This window comes from Protopterus annectens, chromosome 8.part0, assembly GCF_019279795.1.
Source record: "Protopterus annectens isolate FY-2018-M chromosome 8.part0, PAN1.0, whole genome shotgun sequence".
Classification (NCBI taxonomy): Eukaryota; Metazoa; Chordata; order Ceratodontiformes; family Protopteridae; genus Protopterus; species Protopterus annectens.
Genome location: NC_056741.1, coordinates 1,910,198,767 through 1,910,222,015, shown reverse-complemented (window position 1 = coordinate 1,910,222,015; position 23,249 = coordinate 1,910,198,767). Strand labels below are relative to the sequence as shown.

The 23,249-nt window shown below is 40.9% G+C and overlaps 1 protein-coding gene across 1 annotated transcript in view; it reads left to right on the top strand.

The window, feature by feature from the left end:
• Positions 1–23,249, top strand: part of LOC122809713 (cholesteryl ester transfer protein) — an 840,169-nt gene that overhangs the window by 791,821 nt on the left and 25,099 nt on the right. Inside the window, exons 13-14 of the mRNA XM_044081408.1 lie at positions 18,831–18,873; positions 18,959–19,028. Coding sequence (XP_043937343.1) covers positions 18,831–18,873; positions 18,959–19,028 — 113 coding nt within the window. The remainder of the gene's footprint in view (positions 1–18,830; positions 18,874–18,958; positions 19,029–23,249) is intronic.

Genomic DNA, 23,249 nt, shown 5'->3' with positions numbered 1-23,249 from the left:
GCATGCATTACACATATTGGGAAACAATGTAATCCAATTGCTGCCATTCTTTTGGCTTTGGGGGAGTTGTTCAGTCATTCTACACGTGATATCTCCTGGTATGATGTCAGGGACTATTGTCTGTGGGAGGTGGGTATGTATACATCGGCCTGTCTGATAGGATGTTGGCAATGTCAGTAAGGTACAGTTGTCCCTGACTCAGCACATATATGCGTGTACATTACTATTTATTACATAGCTGAAGAACATGTCATGATTCTCAGTCTGGACTCCTTCTCAGCCACTCTTTACAAAACACCAACAAACCTGAGCACTAATCCTGGTTATATTCTTTTACTCACTTAACACCCTACTGATCCTTTGTGCTCAGGCTACAGAGTATGTCATCATAATATACTGGCATGTCCAGGGGTTGGTTTAATGTGTACTCTCCTGTCCAGCTAGTGAACATTGTGGTTATAACACAATGTCACATCTGCCTCATGTACACAGACGACCCTCTCCTCCTCACATCACACTCACATATATGTGGGAGATGTAACAATATTGACATACAGGACGCTGAGCTCTCTCGACCCATGACTGGCATAGTCTATCAGGTGGTGCGGGTGACCACACACATCACATATCAGTCTCACATACACCGACAGTGACAACACACAAACCACATTATTTGGAGGCTCTACATACACTCTGCCTAAGCAGCAGAGACCTCCACAGCAGACACACATACAACTGCTACCCCACTACAATGCCCACATATCACACAGTTCACAATGTCAGTGGGCCACACAGTCACTGCCCTTTGGGCTAAACAACACACCTGATACACTTGTTATAGGTGACACTTAATGTCAAACACACTATCATCCCACTCACCAGGCCAAACAAAAGAATAGTCACTTTGAGCTGTCTCTCAGGTGCCGGAATCCGCCACATAACACATGCACTCAGGTCACTCCAAAGCAAGTCCAGGACTGGCTCCATCATTGTCCAAGCTGGTGTGTACAACCTCAGACGTTCCCCCCTGGACCACATGACATGAAACATAGAGGAACTCTGTGATCATGTAGCTCAGCCCAGTATTACCCTGACCTTGTCTAGCATCTTACACTCACCAAGTATGATGTCACAGTATACCAACACACTGATCACGTTTAACAGTTGGCTAACATATTGGTGTTATTCAAAGGGGATACAGTGTCTGTCACCCTGGGGTGACATGCTCGACATGCCACGTAGCTTCCCTATGGACAGCTTGCATCTGTCACCCTTGGACCTTCGAATACTGGCTAGGGTACTTGCTGCCACCATAGTGCCTTATTTAAGCGGGGCTCAAAGGACAGAACCACCTCCATAGACATTGCAGAGTACACGACAATGAGGGTAATGCTGCTCAACACCAGATGTATTATCCTCAAATTGCACCCACTCAGGGATCTCCTCAGTATGGAGTATAGCAATATCTGTACACTAACAGACACATGGTTCAAGCTCCCACATGCACACCAGCACTACCAGGTTGTATTTCGTACCATGCTTTCTGACCACATAACTCGGAATGGCCAACACATTTAGGGGGTGTATCCATCTACATCACAGATACACATACCTCTGGGTTGGTAGCACTGCAAAAAGCATCACAGACCATACATATGCACCTAACATTGTGCAAATCGGCCTTTTGGTTTGTTGCCTGCTACAGACCACACTCCCCAACTCAGCAACCCCACTCAGCTTTCCTTGGAACATTGGACAATATGAAGGTCTCCCCAAACACCATTATATTGGGTGACGTCAAATACCCACACATTGACTGTGGATAGTACTCAGGCCACAACACCCTCGACCAACAGTTGCTAGTATTTCTACACTCATATGCTATGGCACAACCGGTCACCACACCCACACGAGGGGACAACATATTGGACATGATCATTACCGACATGGGGACTCTATGTGCCACATCTGCGATATACCCCTCATTGCTAAGGGCAGAACATACTTTATCTCACTGGACATCCGTATCCCGTCCCCACACCCTTCCTGGGTAATGTTGGTGAACTTCCCATAGGAAAACGTCACACTCCTCCAAACCACGGTGGTATCCTTCAGAGACCCTGGGTCAGTGGTAAGTATGGCTCAGACTGCTGTATCCTTTACATACACATTCTATGGACACTTATTGGACCGCATGGATCGTTACATCCAAAATAACAACTGGACTCATTCCTGCAATGGCAGTGGACCTGTGTGGTAGACCCCAGCCATTCATACGCTTTACAACAAATGGAGGAAGCTACTACATGATAGAGCATCTGTGATCTGTACTAGCAGACAGCTACAATCACTTGGGTAATTATGTCAGGCACGCTTCTAACGGGCAATTGCACCAGACACGTCGGACACTCACAAGGCCTTCTTCAGTCGATTCAGGTACCCGGCTGGACACTCACTGATATGCTGCGTGTTACTGCATACTGACTAAGCATACCCTGAACCCACTGACATTGCCATCATCCTGGCAAACAGGTTCAGTGCAGATGTGCCCCCCACATCCCCCCTAAGGTGGTACTGCCCATACCAACAGAGTGTAACCTCCCAGACATCACGAGTAAACAGGTGAGTGCTGCCCTCCCCACAGCAGACAACACAGCATTAATGGGACCAGACGATGTCCCAGCCTGTGTCGTACACAGCCTTCATGACAGACATAACACTCACATTACGTCACTGTTCGACATAAGAGTTACTGCAGCATATGTACCCATGGAATGGCGTACAGCGATAGTGGTCCCACTCCACTGAATACTGCCACAACAGACCACAGGCAATATCGGCCTAAAAGGCTAATTAGCCTGTTCTGCAAAGCTATGGGGTGTATTGTAATGGGACTCATGCACATAGACATGGGAAACCTACAGACACTGGGTCCTACACATTACAGCATTGTTGTGGGCAGATCTTGCCTGTTGGACCTGTTCATATTCTTTGAACAGTTACCAGGTCCATCAGTGTTGGGACGGTTGTCCACAATACCTGCCTGGACCTTGCGCAACCCTTCAACACAATACCCCGCTCGGCCATTATGCATAGGCTCCCCAGCATCAATATCGACACATATCTGTCACGATGGATTGCTACCTGGATCAGGGATAGCACCCACATGCACAGTGTTGCAGGTGCCATGTCTGACTATACACCCATGACACATGGCATCCCACAAGGCTCAGTCCTGGGACCTCTCTTGTTCAGTATATATTTGTGTGATGTACAGGCTATCACAGGAGGGCTATGGCTGACCATGTTCGCAGATGACTGCAAACTGGGTGCCATAATCAGCTCTCCTGCTGGCACATGCATACTCATACAGGGTCTCACAGAGATAGGTTGAATGGTGCCTGAGCCATGGCCCATGGCTACATGCCATTAGTTGCATAGTCATCCCCTTTGGGGATGACAAAATGCCCACACATTACCACATAGGTTGTAATCCATTACATACAGTAGTGGTTGTTATGGTTTTGGGGAAACAACCTGTTCGTACTCTCGCCTTTGACAATCCTATTGCTATAGTGCTTAGACAGTATGTCTACATAGCCCACCATATCCCACATGGTTTCACATGTTGATCACGTGTGGTCATTGTGCCCCTATACTCTTCACGACCATGCTTGGTTATTATGCCACATTTGGGATGTACCTTACCTGATACCTGCAGCAACTGTAATGGCCACAAATGTTACTCATCGAGCAGATGTAGGGACTCACACAGATGCCCTGCACAGTTCTGATACAGTAACTCCAGCTATAGTCAGTCACTTATCACCTACACGGATGTGTTGTGTGCCTGTAGTTGCAGGCAATACCTGACCCAGACTTACTGGACATGCTCCACCTCAGGATATCTGACTCCTTTGGAGCTACACACTCCAGGGACATATACCTCAGCACTGATGTTAAAAGGACATGCTGGGGGGACAGATTATTATCAGAAAGCCTCCACTCACTCCAGAGTGTAGCCCCCATTTTGCATAGGCAGAGCCACCCACTGACCACCTACAGGTGACATCTTGACATGTGGATGGGTGATCACATGTTTACCCATGGGATATTGGGTCCCTGCTAGACAGAGGCACAATACACTCAACATGAATGGGCTGTCTTGTGTGACCTACTATTCAGAGGCACAGTGTTCTGATTAGACTGGGTTGCAGAAGCCAAACACACTCTGGCTATGCTTGTACATGCCCTAGGGCAGATAGCCTAGTATCAACCTCTGAACCTATGATAATTTTCATGATGCACAATGTTTATTGCTGATACTGTTTGCAGGTTTTTATCATCTTTGCTTTCACACTTTCTGTGAACCGCTTAGGTATCTGCAGAACATATTTGCTTATGGCAGGGTTCCACTATATTATTTACGTGTCTGTTGTCATATCAGTGTGTGCACAGGGCAGATTGCTGGGTAGTGAGAGGTTCGTGGGTTAACACATGCAACTGCCTGCTATATGTGGCCCAATGCTGTACTCCAACATGGCCTAAGTGTGTGAGCATGCCCAGTTTAGACTGTCAGTGTTCTGTTGCCTGACATTTGTCTCATGTATGTGTGTGAGCATGCCCAGTGTGACCTTTCAGTATGTTGCTGTCTGAGGTCCACTACATTTGTTGATGTATGTCTACATGTCCAATATTAACATTTGTACTGTGTGTGTTGAAAGTCAGGTTCTATTCTTACTGCAGGACTCACCTTTGTGTCATAACTCGACAGGGATTATGCTGTGCCTGCAGGGTTTCCATGAAATACTTTGCATAGACTTATCAACATTTCTTCAAACAGGCTAACCATGGTTTAGTGGTTCAGTGCTATGACTATAGTGCACAGTATCCTGGGTTCAAGGCCCATCGCCGCTTATATTTTCATACTGAGCAGACCAGACTGCTTAGGGGTCAGTAGAGCAAATATGAGCATGTTGGCTTTTGTTCAGCTATGCCCTACCTAGACCCAGCTTGTCCAACATTGCTCAATATTAACCCTCATTGCTGGACATTGGCCAATATTACTCTACATTGACCACATTTGTAGTAGGTGGTGTGTGGGATTTTGTTTACATATACTTCATGATGGTAAATGCTGTTTAGCACTGCTTTATATTGTTTAACATATGGCAATCATGCCTCAGGTGTTAATGCAGGGCTGCCTATGTTGGATGCACATACTACACTCCCTATACATGTTTGAAAGCCGGTAGTGTCAACATAGGCATCCCTTTTACTATATGTGCTGGTCAGAGAGAGGTATCATTTCTAGAGTTCCTACTGAGCCAGTGTATGTGCTATGCGTTGCCTCTTTGCCAAGGCCAAAGCATACTGGGCACGCCTCCTTCTGCCTACTGGGGCAGGCTCAGGTTGTTCCTCCTCCGAGTCATGCTCTGCCTGTGATGGCCTTGGCAATGGTGGGGGGCTGTTTGGCCCAGGCCTATGCTGGTCCTGCTGCAGCTGTTTTCACAGGATCATATTATGTAGCATAGCACATACCATGACAATTTGGGTACATGTAGTTGGTGAGTACTGCAAGGCTCCACCAGATGTGTCCAGGCACTGGAACCATGACTTGAGCAGCCCAAACACACGCTCAATTACATTTCGTGTTTGTGCGTGTGCCTCATTATGGCATTCCTGTTCAGGTGTGTGTGCATTTCTGATGGGTGTCATCAGCCACGACTCCAGTGCATAGCCAGCATCCCCCACTAGGTGACCATGTGGGATGTCCCCATTGGCAAATGTCTGGTACAGCTGTGTCAGATGCCAGATATGGGAATTATGGTAGCTTCCAGGGCAGCCAGCACACACATTCAGTATTATGCCCTGGGCATCACACACGACCTGGCAGTTGATGGAGGGGAAGCCCTTGCGGTTGAAGTAGACCCTACCCTGCTCACCGGCTGGTGCTTTGATGCATATGTGTGTGCAGGCTATTGCACCCACTACCTCAGGGTATTCCACTATTTGCTGGAAGAGACGCATATTGCTAGCCAATTCCTCATGGGAATTGGGGAAATATACATGATCACCGACATGTGCTGACATGGCATCCAGGAACAGGTGCAGTACCCTGGATGCTGATGCCTGTGATATCCCCATCATATCACCAGTTGGTCTCTGGAAGGTACCTGTTGCTAATATTCTTAGGCCAACACATACCTTAGTTTCCACTGGGATGGGTTCCCCTCTGTTGGTTCTGTGTGTGAGGTGTGGCCTGCACAGCTCAACAATTTGCTGCAAGAGGTCTTGTCCCCTCTATAGTGCTCCACTATCTCCAGCTCATGTAGCCCCTGGTAGGTAACCCTGGGCCTGTTCACTCTTCTCCGTCTCCTCACTGTGGGTTGTCCAGCAGCATTTGCATTATCACCACCCTCAGCATGTTGCATATGTCGCCTTATAACAGCAATGGCAGCCCCTAACATTTTTGTCTCAGTGAAGCTTTTTCAGTTTTCACTTCTGTTAGCTTACTGCAGTGTTGCAGTGTCTCTTAAGAGAAACATAATGGACTGTTGTTTGCAGAGTTTTAAGTGCTGGGCTGGGCTGGGCTGGGCTTGTGTTCTGCTCGGGCAATTGCCTGTTCTGATTGTTTTCACCTGCTAGTTCAGCTAGTACTCCCTGGTAACGTCCCACTATTTGGTGTGCTTCCTTTTTCCTTTCTGTTTCCTTAGGGGGGGGAGCACCGCGCACACAAGCACAAACACACGCACAGCAGCCAACACGTGCACACACATGCTTACATGGACTAAACCTTGCTTATTCTTGTTGAAACGCGCGCACACCAGCACAAACGCACTTACAACTGTTTACACAGCCTTACATATGCTTACTCAAGCCTACACGCGTGCACACACGGTTACACGTGCCCACACTATCTTACTCGGGTTTACTGGCGCGCACACGCGCGCATGCACGCTCAGCAAGAAACTTTGGTGTTATCCACGGCATACACCTTTGATTTCTTGACTTTACCTGGCCCACCTGTTGACACACCTCTTTCACTATTATGTGAATGTAAGCTGACACATGACACTCTGCTCCAATGAGCTTCACTCCTTTCATACACACCCCCTCATGATGTCACCTATCTTCTACTTTATTACACCCCTTATCCTACACCTACACTCCAATGACTGTGCTCATTTGCTATGTAAACTTGCGATTCACTATCCTAACTCTCATTTGCATAGGATTGCCTACTAATGTTTAGTTACATCTCTTAGACTGAGCTTCCCCCCTTAGCAACCTCTACTCGGTGGCCATGTTGTCTTCAGCCTGCCATTCCCTTGCATTGTAAAGTCTTTTTAGCTATGAAATCCACATCTGTGGATCTTAATTATTAATTTTCTGCTTTTAGGGCGCAGCGCGTTTGCGCAGCGCTGCGCTACGGTTAAACCCCGGAGATCGGGATAAAAAAAAAAGTTATTTTATTTTTAATTTGAATCCCTTCCCATTGCCAATGGCCATATTTTTGGCCATTGGCATGCTCCCTCCTGTACATTCATGCTTTATTTCCAGCTGACACGGCTCCGTTTCGCTATTTGCAGAACCGTACTCAGTTATCAACTGAGTACGTTTCTGCAAGTAACACTACTCCTACTCAGACAGGTTTGGGTTTCCTGGATTGCAAATTTACCTCATTTACATAGCTTTTGCCTGCAATTGAGGTAATTTGCATATCCCAGTCCTGTCCGTGTAGGACTAGTTTAGATCACAGTTGCACGCCCCTGCAGGCTGTTCCTGGATCACTCGGCGGATATGTTGGCTGCATGGAGTCTTACTCTACTCTAAGACTCCGTGCAAGCCTTCGTGAATCCGGCCCATTATGTGTCAGAAATAATCGGTCAGGAGTTTGTATCTTCATATACATGAGAAGTATAAACAGATAAACTGAACTTAGAATACGCAAAATAAAATAACATTGGGAGTTTGTATTTTCAAAATAATGGGAACTGTGACTACAGCATGTATGATTTTAGAACATATAAAATAAAGAAATCAGCATGAATTTGTAATTATGCATACACAGTATAATGAAATTCTGTTCCTGCTTATCCTTTTACATTTTTCATAAGGCTGCTGTGACCCTACTGCATACTTTCTATGATATAACTGGTTCTATTGTAACTTTAACTTTTTGATTTTTATTATTTATTTGTTTCTTTCTTTCGGCTTTTCCCGGTTAGGGGTCGCCACAGAGGAACTCCGGTCCGCTAATGATTGGCAGTTGATTTTTACGTACCGGCTTGCCAGGCCTGATGCACAACCTTCAACCAAGGTACACCCGTTCACGCATGTCTCCATGCAGAAGATGCTCTAACTGAGAATCGAACCAGACAGCGTCTTACTGTGAGGCGACAATGCTACCGCAGCACCACCACCGCAAGGTTTTTATTATTTATATTATTATTATTATTATTTATGTATTTGTTTGTTTGTTTGTTTATTTATTTGACATTTGGTTACTGGGAAAGTCTGAATGGGTGAGTGCCCATTTACAGTATGGAGGCCCAGGGAGAAAAGCTCCAGAGACAATTAGCATATTACATTAACTTATTACAGAGCAGCAATGAATGTTTTCACATACAAGAAAGAATATACAATAATGGATTGCACATCATATTTACATACATTAGATGAAACATACTTGCACATTAATTACATTCATTAGATATTACTAAGGAGACTATATACATGAGAGAAGTGGTCTTTACAATTATATGATTCAGGTCAATATGATTCTGCTTGATAGTTAAATAATTGTTGTTTATTATAATGTACGTAGTATACATATCTTATATTACAAGGTTGAGAGAGGACAGGAATTACAGGAGATTACAGGAGAGGAAAGCAGGAAATAGAAACTTAACGTGTTTATTAGTAAAGTGTGGGATATGGATAGGAAAGAAGCAAAAGGGAGAAAGAAAAGTTATGGGACTGTATAGTGATAATATTATTGTAAAGTATAGGTAAAAGGGGCAAGAAATGATCAATTGTAAGATAGAGAGTAATGTTGTAACAGTTACAAATTAAGGAGCTATTTGATTAACCTGGTGTACAACGTGAGCAGAGCCATGTATTTATTAGATTTTTAATAGAGTGTGTGAAGGATTTAAAGGGCATGTCTATCTTTATAGAGGTGGGCATAGTGTTCCATATTTTAGCTATGGAGTGAGAATACAGAGAATACCCTGCTGATTTGGTTGGTTTATGAACAGTGAGTTGAAATTGGTTACTTGATCGCTGGGGTCATTTAGGGGAGTGTTTTTGTAGTGTAGAATTTAAGGCTGGGCAGGTGGCTGGGTAATGAATGATTTTATGTGTGGTGATTAGCTGAACATACTTTAGGTAGTTGGGTAGTTCTAGATACTTAAGCGTTTTCAATGCAGTGAAGTGGTGGGTACGGCAGTGAGAATTTGATACAAATCTCACTATGTTACTGTAATGTTGTTCAAGCTTTAGAGTAAGTGAGATTTGAAAATAAGTAAAGATGGAGGCACCATACAGAAGAGAAGGCAGAAGATAACTATTTGCAAAGGTGTATTTGGATGTGGAGGTGAAGAAGTCACTAGCCGTGTAGAGTAAGCCTAGTTTTGGTGGATTTTTTTATGGCATTTTGTATGTGTAAATCAAATTTAAGGTTGGCGTCTATGGTCATGCCTAAAAGTTTTCTATTGGTTATCACTTCTACAGTGGTATTATTGAGGGAGTATATTTTAAAGTTGTGTTTTTCATGAGACAGAGATTTAGGATAGAAAAGTAAAAGTTTGATTTTCTTTGGGTTAAGCAGGAGTTTGGAGTTTTGTAACCATTTTTCAGTGGCAGTGAGGGATTCCTGGTAATTTTGTTGAGGTGTGTATAGGTGTTGGAAGTACATATAAGTGTTGAGTCATCAGCTTACTGTATGAGAGAAAAATGTTGTGTGCAAGTGAGAAAAGAATTTGTAAGGATATTAAACAGGAGAGGACCAAGGACTGATCCTTGTGGGATGACAAGCATTGACAGGGAGAAAAGCTGAGAGCACTGATTGCCATTTTACTGACGGACATCTATCAGAGACATAACTCTTGAATAACTTTAGCATGTGTGGTGTTAAGACCTAAGGTTGACATTTGCTCTATTAGTCTAGTATGAGTGATCTTATCAATGACCTTTTATAGGTCAAGGAGTATGACAGTGACAAGTTGACCGCTATCTCTGGCTTTTTCACTGTATCTGTGAAAGCTATAAGAGCTGTATTTGTGCTATGGGAGGGTCGAAACCATGCTGAGTTTGAGTTAGTTTTTCTTGGTTGAGATATTGTGGAGTTGTTTGTGGATGCATTTTTCCAAGATGGGGATAGGATAGCTATTGGCCTGAAATTACTGATGTCTGTAGAAGTACCACCTTTATGGAAGGGAATGATATGTGATTTTTTTCCAGATTTTTGGAACATAATTTTCCTGTACACATATAGGATAACATCTGCTACTTGTTATTTTAAGGAATTAGCTGAGTAGATTATCTGCAGAGGCAGAACAGATTTTTAGTTTGCTTAGGAGTTTTTTTATGTAGGCTGTAGATACTGGCTGAAGTGTAAATGAGGCAGTAATAGTTGTTGTGTTATGCAGTACTATGACTAAATTGTTTTGTAATAGATGTACTCTCTACAAAGTAGGTATTAAGTTGTGTAGCAGTGTTAAAGGTGTACTGTTTGGACATAGACTAGGATAGTATTTTTCCCTGGTTGCAGCTTTATCTTGAAGGTGGACCAGAATTTCTTGGGCTTGGATTTGCAATTATTTTGGGGTTTGCTATAGTACATTTTTTGTCAGAGATCATCTGTCTTTTGGCCTGGTTATGAAGACCTGTAGACTGTTGGAGGTGTTGTGGGGTTTTGTTTGTCTGCCACTTTCTCCAGGCTTTGTCTTTAGTTCATATTAGTCTTCTTGTATTGTTAGTTAACCGGGGTGCATCTCTTGTTTTTATTCTTTTATTTCTGGGGGGGGGGGGCATTTTGTTTAAGGTGTTAAGAAATATTGAGTTAAATTTCTCAATGGTGTCATCTAGTGGAATATTTCTTAGTATAGTCCAGTTTATTGAGGAGAACATATTGTTGAATGTCTGAGGGTTAAAACTTGTGTTACAAATCATTTTTATAGTTTGCTGTTCTGGAGGATTTTGTGTGTGACATTTGGTAAAGACAGGGAGATATTCACTGAAGAGATCTGAGTGCCAGATGAGGTAAATTTAGTGGGATCAGATAATAGGATCCAGTCTACTATGGAACTTGAGTTTTTGCTAAAGTATGTTGGAGTTTGTATCAATTTGTTTGTATCCAAAATTATTTATGCTAAATTTAAGGGAGGTAGATATAAGATCAAGCCAATTAATATTAACATCTGCTAGTATAACTGTTTCATGAAGGATCGAAGTTGAGGTCCAATGTAGAATGTCTTCTAATACATTGATATTATTGCCTGGGGGAATATATAAGGTAATGATACGGATTTGTTTGTGTTTGTTTATTTTGAGGAAAGTGAAAAGAAGTTCTGCATTATTGAATTGTGGTATGGGAGTATTATACAGGATTAGTTTGAGACAATCTGGGTATATTACTGCTACACCACCACCTTACTTTTTAGTTCAGTAATTCCTAATTATGTTATAGTTTGGTGCTAATATTTCGGTGTTGCTAATATTTGGTTGTAGCCATGTTTCTGTTACGGCTAGGATATTAGGTTTTTGAACAGCTATCCAAGCATAGAGTTCTGTGATTTTTATTACAGATACTGCTAGCATTTAGAGTAATAAAAGTTAGCTGACTACTGTTAGATGGATAAGGTGCTGTTTGATTTTGTTCACTACTATTGACTTTGTTTTCTTTTGAGATGAGTTTTGTTGGGCCCTGGATTAGGGTGAATATTGCCACTGGTTAGATTTGATGTGTGTTGCACTAGTGTTTTTAGATATTTTTTAGTGTTGTTCTAGCACTGGATGTTATTTTAAGTTTATTGATTGCACACTGAGTAGTACAGTGTGTCCTGATAAACGTTGGCTGTTATAATGATATTAACTTTAGGTGGGGGTAGCTTTGTCAGGAAGGTACTTAGTTGGGGAGATGATAGTGTGAATCTGGTGCCTTTGGTAACAGGTGAGGTGGCTAAGGTATAGCAGTAGTAAACTCAGGCCTACAGGTAGCAATAACAGTATGAATTGCTTAACCAATCTGGGAGTGATAGATATAGAATAAGTAGTTTGGGAGAGAATCTGTGGGTTGTCTAAGTAATATATGTTTTGATGATGGAATAGACAAAGTATGCAAGAGGTGTAAAACAATTTGTGGTTATACATGCACTGGATGTAACAAGGAAATAGTGATGAAAGGCTGAGCTACAGTTAGCAGTGAAGAGTAATAGGGAGATAAATGATAAGTGAATCTTAAGGGCTACGTGTTTAAGTTGGATGGGAGGGAGTTAGTATTACTGATTGGGTGTGGTTGGATAGTATAAATGTAGGTGTAGTGGGGGTGGGTTGGAATTGGGTGTATGTCAGGGGAATGGGGAAGGGCCCACACTTGGTGTACGCACTTATGAAAAACTATCTGTTGGGAAGGACTTAATCTGTGAGGGTAAGAATTTTGGCAGTTAATGCATTAGTCAGCATTCAACAGTTGTAACAGACCATTACTGTTAAAAAAATTCCAAAATACAATGTGCATTACAGTAGAGTGAAGCAGCTAGATGGAGAGGAGTTCTTCTGGGTCATGGGACAGAGAAGTTTTTTTGAATTTGAAGCCACAAAGGACAACTGAGATGAGGGAAAGACCAATCAGATACTTCAATGGACTGCAGTTACCCTCCCCCAACAGATGGTTTACCACCAAATACAATCAGTGAGGTAGAATATTTATTGATACAAATACAAGGTCTTTAAACTACTGATACCTGATGTGAATCACAGCATTTAAATATTATTGTTAAGGGCTTTTATTGCCTTTGCATGGAAATTGTACACTGCTAGGGTAAAAAAATGTGTTAATTTAGCTTTATCATCAGTAGTATAAGGCCTGTAGGTGGGGGGTGTCCCTCCAGCAGAGTCAACACTACAGTACAGAACACACTGATGCAGAAGTGAGAAAAAACAATTTAGCTTGATTCTTGGAAACTGCCTTACATAGATTTTAACATAAAGCATTGCTTCTTTTGTACTTGTGCAACTGAAGGTGGAATTCAGCTGTAGAAGTTCCTTTGATAGTGTGATTATGTTAACGTTTGCAGCAGCAGTTGTCAGACATAGTATGTGCTCGGTACAAGCAGAGTGAAGCCGCGGGATGGAGAGGAGTTCACTTCATTGAAAGTTTTGGGGCCTGATTCCAAAAAATGTGCTCTCCTTATAAGTGACTTTGATGTAAGGCCTGTTTATAAAGCAGGAGTAAGTCATTTAATTGAAGAGTGACACTTTTTTACTTGGGCCTTGTAGAACTGGAAGTTATAAGCTGGCAAACTGTTACTGTCATTTAATTTCTTCTGCATATTTACACAGGTGCATTAGATTTGAACTGAAGGAATTATATCAGAAGCCTGCTTAATTATATAAAGCAGTGATGCACAGATCCTTGCGGCTTGGGCAATGCTGTTAACCTTGCTTTATACATAAGACAGTTACTATAATATTGTTTTTTTTTTCAGGTTATGGCAACACCTTTGCCTGGCACAGTTATTGCTGGACATTAACAAGAATTAACAGTGAGTCAAGGGGGCGGCCACGGTGGTGTAGCAGTTAGCGTTACCACCTCACAGCAAGAGGTTCTCCAGTTCAATCCTCAGCTGTGGTGCCTTCTGTGCGGAGTCTGCATGTCCTCCCTGTGGTTGCGTAGGTTTCCTCCAGGTGCTCCAGTTTCCTCCCACATCCCAAAGACATGCTGTAGGTGGACTGGATACTCTAAATTGGCCCTAGGCATGCATGTGTGTGCCTTCCGTGGAAGGTTGGGCTGGCAACTTGACATCATAAAACTCCACTGCCAATCATGAGCAGACAGGTGATCCACTTTGGCGACCCCTAACTGGGAAAAGCAGAAAGAAGAAGAACAGTGAGTCAAGAAAACAGGATGTGAGGCATACTTAAACACATAATTATACTGTAGGATTAACAGTTAGTAAGATGAATGACATCTTATTGCCTTAATTGATTGTGGTATTAGATTAGTGACAAATACTACATTCTGTAACCAGTCATTTGTATTATGTATTGTATTATCTATTGGGAGAACAATTTGCGGTATGTATGGGACACAGTAGGTATTGTTAAGCGCCATTGATATAATTCTCATTGCTGCAACTAATTTTGCCCACTTCATATAGCACATACAGGCTGTATTGCTGTACTTTATCTGCAGCTGTAAGAGCAGGATACTGTTTTTATGAGATGGGTGTGATTCTGCAGGGAAAAATGCATATAGTTTTTTTTTTTTTTTTTTAATATTCGTGTGTAGGGTGTCTGATTTGTGGACAACTGAATAACTTTCCATGACTACAATTCTTTAGGAGAGTTATCAGTGTGAAACTTCTGTGATGTAGCTGGCATATTTGTTTACATCATGGCTAAGTGCTGGAGAGGCATTGTGGGTAAATGTAGGGGAGGGAATAAGGGAGTCCCAACTAAAGAAATTTGGCCAAAGTCTCAAAATTCTTAGCTGCAACCCTGCCTGGGAAAAAGCTCTTTAAAGTTTTACAAGCTGCAGGTTTTAACAAACAATATGTGGTATTACACAAACCTTGCACTAGCACTCTCAAGTAACTATTTACTCAGTAAAATAATGCACAGTAACTTACATGTTTTTTTCTTACTTACGTTTGTATTGTCTATGCTACATCAATTATGCATTTTAAACTGTTTTGATGCTACGTGTACACATACCTCTCAACTTCTTGGCTCAAGAGTTCTGGGCAAAGCCAAGAACATTGGGGGACAGAGGCCTAGAATCAGAGGCAACTTTTAAATATTAATATAATTTACTTAAAAAGTTAATAGAGCAACATGTTTTGCATCAAAATGTATTTTCTGAATGAAACTCTAATGTCTGCTATTGTTGGTTGTAATCCTCAGTGACCTATTAAAGAAATCAAAACTTTTATGAAGGAAATGGCAAAATTAGTCAAAATCAAGGATGTTTTCCAAACTCAGGGACATTTGAGAGGTGTATGTGTACAGTTTGTGGCTTGTAGCTGGACAGTATTTGAAAAGTTTACTTTGGGATCATCGTAAGTAAATAAATATAGATCCTCTCCTTCATCTGCATGTGGGCTACTACAAGTACAAGTTACAGTTCTGAGAATGTTGTCGCAAACTACCTGTTCTAGCATCAGATGCTTCTCGGTCCTGTTTATTGCTTCTGGCAAATCATTGGTATATGCATGCAACACAACAAACATCTACCCCCACCCCCATCATGGTTAGTAAATGTTAATTGGAGGGGTACAGCTGCCCCTGCTTTTCCTCTCCTGTTTAATCAGTGCTCAAGTACTTGAAAACAATGATTCAATCTGAGCAGCATAAAACTGTTTATTTATTTTCATTTGGTTATTAGGAAGGTCCAAATGGGTCACAGGAGACCCTTTTTCGGCAAAGGCCTGGGAAGAAAAGTTCCAAAAACATACTTAACATAGCTCTCAACTGTCCAGATTTTCACAGAATGCCCAGATTTTTGCTTCACATTTTTGGTCTGTTCCTCATAAAATGTGTGGTTTTCCGGCAAATCACCAAAGATTGAAGTCACAAAATAATGTCATACATTTGAGTTTTAGACTTTGTATTCCTCAGAAAGTGCATGCTAACAGAAATCCTGTTACTCTAGCAACTTTCTATGTTTGTAAGAGCAACATTTAAAACCTGCCCTATTTTTGGGCCTCCCCACACACACACATTTTAGGCTTTGTCAAGATTTTTTTGTGCTCAGTAGTCAAGAGGTATGATTACTTACTGAGAGAAAAACTTCAAAAGATTATATCTGTTACTTTGTGCATACAGGCAGTATTTGAAATAGAATAGAGGTGATCTCTGCTTGACTTATAAAGCCATGTCTGACCCAGCTCTGTTAGAAATGCTACATCTAAAGAAATCCCAATCCCTCCACACCACATGCCCCAGAGACATCAACCTCATTACCACAATCAACAGAACGTGCTGGAGGGACAGGTTCATAACCCAGAGACTGCCAATGCTATGGAATAGACTTCCATACATGTCAAACAGAGCATCTCACTGGCCTTCTTCAAGATAAATCTTGATGAGTGGATGGGAAATAGAAAATTCACCCCAGGGATCACTCCAGTGGCTCTACATGACAGAGGCACTGGGAACTAGAGTCAGGTGGCATGATGCCAGGGTAATCCAATGGGCTAGGCTTGTAAAGGCTCCATGGTCATTGCCTAGTACACACCTATGAACCTACTACAGATTCTGTATAGACTTAGTCTATAGGTTTATCTGACAAGTAACAGTTGTCAAAGAAGAAAACATTAAGGTGATGTTGCAGTGAAGGAAGTGATTAGGGTAAGCCAAATGTAGAAGATTAGGAACAGGAGTATAAAAGAGTTAAATGTTGACAGAGATCAAAAACTCTAAAATTTGTAAAAATCTAGGGGACTGAGTGTAAAAGTTAAGATCAAGATTGCAGAAAATACAAAATTAAGGGTTCAGATCAACAGTTACGAAAAGAGCAAAATTCCAGAGTTACTGATGAAAGGGGAAACTCTGTGGTTTAAGAGAAGGAATAGTGGGGTTGGGGGGGGGGGGTGAGCCTGATTAAACAGGAGAGGAAAAGGAGGGGCAGACCTAATAATTCAGGATATAAGTGTGGAGATCTGAGACTGTTTTGAGTTTGAGGACAGGTTAGACACATTTGTTTGAATCATTGTATTGGATGGGTTACAGAGTTAACATCAGGGAATACTCCTGTGTGTCATTGATAAACTTATGATATTAAGACCATCTCCAGTGATACAAGGGTACCCCAAGAGTATGCATATCTAGTGGTTATGCATGTATCCTATATGTTTCCTATTGCTAGCAGCATCCTTGGGCAAATGCAATACCGTCTTTTAAAAGCCAGTATTATATTAGAGATTGGGATCAGCTGATTGGGCCCCTCCCCCCAACATTTTGCACCAGGGGCAGTTACCCCTGTAGCTCCTATCTAGTTAAGCTGCAAAGTACCTTTCAATAGCTTATACGACATTTGCAGAAATGAACTAAAGATCGGTTGGATGTTTTCAGAACAATTTACTCCTCTTGTTTAAAACATTATTTTAGATCAAGACTGGAACATGTATCCACTATTTTGAATCCATATGAAATTTAAGTGAAAAGAACTAAAACAATACAAAAATATTTTCTTACAAGAATTCAGTGTATGGTATGAATACTTATAAATTAAGTGCTCATTTATTAAACTTTGACATTGTAATTGAACATTGCCTTATGAATCTTTAGACAATACAGGGAAACTGATGACTTAAGAGCCTTAAAATACAACAGAAATAAGTTCTCAGACAGAACTCTTTAGATGTGGAATAAAATGTCACAAGGAATGAATACTGTAGAGCGACGCATACTGTAGAGCGACGCATGTTTCAAGTTTCAAGGTATGTGTATAACAATAAACATTAGTAAAAGGTCAGGCTAATAGGTGAATCTGGGGTTTAACCTGTGACTATAGGAGTATGCAGAAACACATGGATAACATAGTGCACAAACCTATTTCTAGAAGGATTGCTCAGTGCACTGTGAGGGAGTAATTCACAGACTGATATAGCATTACATCAAAGGTTCATAGGTAGGTGCTAGGCTACCTGCCCTTGAGGGCCATTTTAAGCCTAGCCAATTTTCTTCAAATGTGAGAGGAAAACCGTGTATCTTGTGTTTTTGACATAAGCAGCTTAACCATTATGCAAAAAAGATGGAAAACCGGAGAAACCATTAACCATTATGCCAACTCAATATGAAGGCTCTAGTAAGTATTGCTACAGAGGTCAGGGTCACAGCTAATTAAATTAGCCATGAACTCTTCTTCAGAATGTATCCCATGATGGGAATAACACAAGAGCGTGGCTTATAGATGAATTCTACTATGCTATCTCATGCAGAGCACTGAAGTGTAAATGTGGCACCACAGCATTTATATAGTGTGTGTGTGTGTGTGTGTGTGTGTGTGTGTGTGTGTGTGTGTGTGTGTGTGTGTGTGTGTGTGTGTGTGTAAGCACACAAATATAAGTGGGACTGTATGGGGCTTTGTGTGTGCGCAGGTGTATAAGGACATGAATGGGACTATATAGGATTTTGAGCATATGTCTGTGAGATGCTGTCCTGCTGTTTGTATGAATGGTCTATGTGTCTGTAGGTGCTTGTACAACAGTGTTGCATAGGGTTGGTAACATAGTTGCTGTAAATGTATAAGTGTTCAGTTCAGAGACAGGCATATGAGTTACTAATAAGCTTTTGCTCAATGTGACTCTTTCATGTCTGAGAATCATTTGCTATTAATGCTGTGCTATGAGTCCTCACCAATAAGACGCTAGTACTACCATAACAATAATTTCTCTGAATACCATCATATATATTGATGTATGAAAACGGAACTGGAAACTAATAAAAAGATAGAATTAAGTTTGATATTTTACTTCTTTGTTTCATTTTGATGAAAGGTGTGATATATATAAATGCCCACTGTATGTAAATACTGCTGTCTGCGTTAACATATTACGTTAATTATATATGTTTAAATCTGTTTCTTTTTTTTCTTACAGGATATGGATCAAAGATATCAAATACCCATCAGATATTACATTGGTTTGTATATGAGAATTTCAATTTCATTTTATTTTGTTGGGTACCATGTGTGAGTGCCACATCACCATTTTAATTACCTTTTCAGGATGAAGCATCACTTCGGAATCACTTGGAGAAAATCATCTCAGTAGTTGGCATACCAAAAATTGTTTCAGGTGAGTATCTCAGAAGAGCAAAGCACTAAAAGTGGAAACCAAATTAAAAAAAAATAGTTAAAGTAGTTTTCTGACTGTTATTCTCCTTGGAATGTAAAGGTTGTTAACATCTTACTTAGTCTTTCAGCTCCTCTAAATAGAAAATATATGTATATAGAGTTATGGATTGCGTTCTGTAGAATACAATAGCATAGATGGGATATAAAATTTAAACCTATACTTCTTTTTACAATAAAATTTAGTGTAGGCCTGAACCACAGCATATAGGTATAGAGTCCTGACTATAGTCAAGGTGACTCAGGTTCAATTACAGGCCTGGGCATCTGATACACTGGTAAGGAGAGATGAGCTCAACAACAATTGGGTGGGGTGAGCTTGAAAACACCTTGCATTTAATCCCTGTCAGAAGCTGGGGACATGCAGAAAGATACTATCCTAATGGAAGCAGAGACATTGGCTGAGTCACCATGGATGTGGGACAGTACACCAGCATGCCCCATTGCACAGCCATATGTAGACATTATGGGTTCATGGAAGGGGGTGGGAAGCTAGGGCATAAAGAAGAAGAAACAGTCCCTGGCAGCAATGTGATGGCATCTCTGGTACTTGGATTTTCTCACTTGGCCGATTGGGTCGGAGTTAGGGGGAGGAAGGAGAGCCTGGTAGTCCTAATAGATAAGGATGGGCTCTGGGAGTAAGAAATCAGCTGACCATATGTTGCTATTGCTAACCAAAATAACTGAGACTTATAAGAAAAATAAATTCATGTTGCCTTTCGTTATGTTCAGGGAAATTTCTCTAGACTCAGTCTTGCTAATAATGGTACACTGTATGTCAGATTTGTTTATGCATGCCATCACTTTCTTGCCTTTTCTAATGCTTAGGTGATTTGTTAGCAGTACTTTTTTTCTTTTAGTTGCTTGCTATGGTCCAGTAAGCATAGCTGTTTATGAAAATGTCATGCCACCTTTCTATGTGTTTTTTGTAACTCTGACTGTCTTTTGCTGTGACCATGGCTGAAATGAGTATGTGAACCACCCTACCAGTCCAGTTAACAAAATAAATAAATACAGATAGCAGCAATGTATTGCTATTTAACTTAACATGTGTATCAGTTAATACCCCTTAAAGTGTAAGTTATGAATAGTCACAGTTATGCTGCATTTGTGACTAAAGCTCCATGCAGAAGAACCATCACACTTTATACCACAAGCATTGTGACCACTTGACACTCACAATTTCCCAGGCTGCTAACTCCCCACCACCACCACCACCACCAATCTGGGCCGTGGTGTACTGCTCCCTCCAGATTACTTTTTTGTAGCCACATTATCCTTGAAGGAAAGAATACTATATCATGAAACTCTTTGTGATGATAGGGTAACATGAATTCACAAATAAAACTTGCAGCTCAGAAATTCTCTTAGCTGAGGTTGAAGTTACCAAAACATAACTTTGTAAGACAAGAACTTTACCTTTGTCTACATGGAAGGCTCAAAACAGTGTTGAATTTCTGTGCATAAAATTACCCCAAGTGATAATGAGATGAGTAACTGGAAGCAAAAAAAAAAAAAAAAGCAAGTGCTCCAAAGGAAGGCCTTACAGACTTTCAGAGAAGCCAGTGACTAAAAGTTTTGGTTGGCGCAGAAGCTAGAAATTGCTGTGAATGGACCCTGTGAGAGAAATTGCTAAGGAGTATTACACAGAGTTGAGACGTAAGCCCTTATTCTTTGGAAAGGCTAGTGTTAAAGAGCTCCATAGTACCCTGTAAAACTGAAACCACAGGGATTGAAAATGGGTCCATCTTCCTGAAAAATTCAACCAGGAAATCTTTTTCATTTGCTCTGTAGTTTTTGGGGGGGTTTTTTGTTTTTTTTTACATATGTGAACTTTATGAAATGGAGAATGTGGACTTTGTGAAATGGAGACAACAGATAACACTGTCAGAAAACTCTTCATGCCTGACTTTCAATAGAACTGGAGTTGCCATGCTGTCTGCTGGAGTGCAGGGAATTGGTGGAAGTGGGGCAGGGGGGTGTTAATGAAGGCGTGAGTCTTGAGACCCTTGTAAGATGGTAATTAAAATAGAGAAGTGAGAAGAAATTGCTGACGCATGAGAAGCCATATCTTCCCAAAGTAGCCATCGAAATAGCCTTCACCCGTGACTGCCTGGCTTTGAAATAAACTTTGTTATCTGCAGAAAAGCACTTAATAAATACAGCAGATCCCTAGTCCAAATTTACACTAGGATATCCACATTCCTGCCATGAAGGAGTTATGGAAAATTTTCAGTGACGCACTGGTGGAAGAGGCAAATAAGTCAGAGTGTCCCAGTGAAAGGATTTGAGGAATGCTTGTGTGGCATCAAGACATACCCACTACCACAAAATTGTTTTCTCAAGGACTTCAGACTCTGGAAAGAAAATGACTGCTCCTGAATGCTCCCACCCACAATTTTGTCAAATAGGAATGAGGTCCTTCCTGCCCATTGATGAGCAGTTTAAAATGCTTCCATTTCCACTTTAAAATTCCAGTGATATGAATGTTCATTTAAGTGAATGTTTGGTGTTGTTATCTCAATCTAGTGAGATTCTGATGTTTCTGTAATTAGAAGTACACCCATACACACACACACACACACACACACACACACACACACACACACACACAGACACACACACACACACACACAGATATATATATATATATATATATATATATATATATATATATATATATATATATATATATATATATATATAAATATATATATATATATATATATATATATATATATATGTATATATATATATATATATATATGGGTCCCCTACGCATCACATGATCGAAATTTCAGAAAGCCGATTCCCATATGGCCAAGACCATACGATCGAATTTTGAAATTTTGATCATGCAGAACGGGTATCTCCGTAGAGTGCAAAATGGGAAGATTCCCATTTTCCGCACTGGAGTCCGATCCTGGAGTTGGTATATTTAAATTGCAGGGGTGTGGGGGGTGCAGGGGGCTTGCCCCCCTGCTAGCAACGTGTAGGCAAGTTCTTGTTTTGTTTTTTTTACATGTTCAAAATTTCAAAAATCGAACATATGGTCTCAGCCATATGGGTTTCGGCTTTCTGAAATTTTGATCATGTATAGTAGACCTTCATATATATATATATATATATATATATATATATATATATATATATATATATATATATAGGGTACTAGCTGCTAGTACAAGGGTTTAGGGAACTACTAAAGGGTCGGTGAATACCACACAACGTGGCTGGGCTAATATATGCCTTCGGGCAGATAGCCCAGTACCAACCTATGAACCTATATATACATATATATATATATATATATATATATATATATATATATATATATATATAAAATGAGAGAGATGCATGTAAGTGCCTATAAAGTATTTTTAAACATATTCCTCGAAACAATTTACAGTTACTTATGCAGAACTTCAGACTCCTTTAAGCTCTGCTCATGCAGTACGCATTTAGTATTTTTAAAATAAAGAAGCTTCTCTTCTTAGGAGGAAAGGACCAAGGACCAACTCTTTCTTTTGGCAAATGATTATTAAATACCCAGTTTTACCATACCACATACCTACACACAGGATCTCAGTACTACATTTTGAGAGTTTTATACATTAATTATCTTGCAGCATATTCTCTGAAATTTCCGTCTCTTAAGTTTACCCTCACTCTTAAGTGCTGTAAGTCTCTTAAAGAAGTCCTTTCCCATTTTATGGAAAAAGAGTATCCAGCATATTCTGTTACTAAATACAGATGTACGTGTACATGTGTGTGTGTGTGCGCGTGTGTGTGTGTGTGTGTGTGTGTGTGTGTGTGTGTGTGTGTGTGTGTGTGTGTGTGTGTGTGTGTGGGTACATATTATGCGCATATGTGCAACTATATATGTGTGTGTGTGTGTGTGTGGGGGGGGGGTGCTACGTTTCTACATACACTACAGCTGGAGTGGTATTGTCCATGGGGAGAATGATAAAGGGAGATATCAAAGAGATATACCTCCTAGACAGTGTAACTGGGGTACTAGTAACCAAACAACTGGATTTCTGATTGTGAAGACTAGACAAGTCACAAGAGAGAGTTATGTGGATGTATGGTGTTTTTCTACATGGGGGCATTCTCACTTGAATGTTAAGGTATGCTGTTGAGGAAATTTGATGAAATGCTTCTA